The 2,437-nt window shown below is 34.6% G+C and overlaps 1 protein-coding gene across 1 annotated transcript in view; it reads right to left on the bottom strand.

Annotated features, from left to right (window-relative positions):
• Positions 1–2,437, bottom strand: part of ednrab (endothelin receptor type Ab) — a 6,945-nt gene extending 4,508 nt beyond the window's left edge. The window contains exons 1-3 of the mRNA XM_059528555.1: positions 2,305–2,437; positions 1,485–2,072; positions 8–135 (exon numbers count right to left, since the gene is read on the bottom strand). Of these exons, the coding sequence (XP_059384538.1) occupies positions 8–135; positions 1,485–1,898 (542 nt within the window). The 5' untranslated portion in view covers positions 1,899–2,072; positions 2,305–2,437. The remainder of the gene's footprint in view (positions 1–7; positions 136–1,484; positions 2,073–2,304) is intronic.

Genomic DNA, 2,437 nt, shown 5'->3' with positions numbered 1-2,437 from the left:
GTGTTACCTGTCCACACTGAGCGCACACAGATTGAGAACCGTTATTCCGACTGACGCTTTCTGTAGAAATGGCATGAGTTTGCACAGGAACAGACCGAACACACTGTCATCGAAGGGCCACCGCATCGCCAGTAGCTACACACACACACACACACACACACACACACAGACTGTTAAAGCATATCTTCACAACCTGTGTGATATATTTAAAGACAAACGAATGAAGTGCTTTTATCTTCATAACTGTGTGTGTGTGTGGGTGGGTGTCTGTGTGTGTTTTGAAGTGGGTTGTGTGTGTGTGTGTGTGTGTGTGTGTGTGTGTGTGTGTGTGTGTGTGTGTGTGTGTGTGTGTGTGTGTGTGTGTGTGTGTGTGTGTTGAATGTGTGATGAGTGTTAGACTGATAACTGTCCAGAAATAAGTTTGTCTGACACACTGCTGCACGATTACCTGAAATAAATCTGAAATATTAAAAAAAAAATCAAAATAATATATATATATATGATAAATTATTTTTAATCATGTAAACAAATGTAATATTTTTTTATACATTCTATGTTTATTTGGTATTTAGATATTTTAGATATTTGTAAGACGTTTAAATAAGACTATATAAATACCATTGTTGTTTTATTGAGCTTCATAAATAAAAAATTAATCAATAAAATAAAATAGTACAATATATACTATTCATTACATTATATAATAAATGTATATGATAACATAATAATAATACTAAATAAATATTTTCTATAATTATACAAAATTTTTTAAACTGTATTTACTTTATTTAATTACATGCATTTTTACCAAAATAAAATCAGAAATAAAAAAAACAACTGAAATATAAAGAAACCTAAATAGAAGCCTAGTTAAAACGTGTATTATTATTATTATTATTATTATTATTATAAATATAATAATAATAATAAACTTACTAAAATTTCAACTAAGAATAAATTAAAATTAAAAGGCAATTTTAAAATGATAATATAAACAATAATAATATATACTAATATATTCTAACACTGAAGCTAATATTAAATAACACTGATCCAGATATTTGAATCATAAACCTACGAAGCTAATTAGACTATAGACTAACTAATCTAACTCTAGACTAATTAAAACCCAAACCTAAAACCCTATTATTTACATGATTTGATTTGAGGACGAAACCAAAAAGCAAGTCTGAGTGCATATTATAATAAATGCACAAATCGAGAGATCTGATTGGTTCATGACACCTGTGTTTTACAATATATTCAGTTATTTTAAATAGTACAAATATTTCAGAACTGTACAGTTTTTGCCGTACCTTAGATCCAATAAATGCAGGTTTTGTGAGCAGAAGAGACTGTTCATTAAAACCCAAACCCTATTACTTACATGATTGGAAACTCATTTTTTGACACCAAAAGCCAATTTGTTTCCAATTAAGGCTAATAAACACAGTGGTGATGCAGTGATCTGATTGGTGGGTTACCTTATAGACGTTGATGGGGATGTCGATGGCGATGTAGATGAGGTCTCCGAGCGCCAGGCTGGCGATCAGAGCGTTTGGGCCGTTCCTCATGGTCTTGTTGAGGTAGATGATCCTCAGAAGCGTGGCGTTCCCCACCATCCCCACCACGAAGATGAGGCAGGACAGGACGGTGTTGACGTATTTAAACAAGCCCTCGATGTAGGTCCTCCTCAGACACGCCGGGGGCAGCGACAGCGGCCGGACACCGACCGTCCCAACAGCTCTGGGGTCAGAGGTCACGCGGTTCAGAGACCGGTGACCTGAGCTGGGGTCAGCGGAGAGCTGGAAGCCATCGGATGAGTTTGATTGACAGTTTCCTCCACGAATCAGCACACAGGATACAACAGCCATTAGCAGGATTTTAGGGGGCCACATCGTGGATCAAAGACTCCTATTGTAGACTCCTATCCTAGCGTCTCTACATGATACAAACAAAGAGAAACTGTTCTGGGTTCGACACAATGTGACTTTATGGGCGGCATCTGTGATGCATTCAGTCAAAATCAGATTTAGAGTTCCAATGGACGTCAATGTTTAACTTCGTTAAAACTCACTCTGCTTTTTAGTGAATCAAACACTTGTCTAAGAACATATACAGCTGCAAAAAATATTTTCTAGTTTTCTAGTTTTCTAGTATAAATAAACAAGTAAAACGACTGAAGATGTTATCCAAATTTAGCCAAAATATCTGCCAATGGGGTAAGAAAAATAATCTTGGTTCAAAAGCAAAACAAGATTATTTTAATTACCCCATTGGTAGATATTTGTACTTGTTTTACACAAAAACCATCAAAGTTTGGATATTTTCAGAAAACAAGAGATAATATTTTAAGTCTTTTTACTTATGTACCAGATTTTGTAGATATTTATACTACAAAACAAGACAAAAATACTAAGGAAGAAAAAACATGACA

The sequence above is a fragment of the Carassius carassius genome, chromosome 37 (assembly GCF_963082965.1).
Source record: "Carassius carassius chromosome 37, fCarCar2.1, whole genome shotgun sequence".
Taxonomy (NCBI): domain Eukaryota; kingdom Metazoa; phylum Chordata; class Actinopteri; order Cypriniformes; family Cyprinidae; genus Carassius; species Carassius carassius.
Note: the sequence above shows the minus strand (reverse complement) of the source record. Positions and strands in the feature narration are given on the sequence as shown.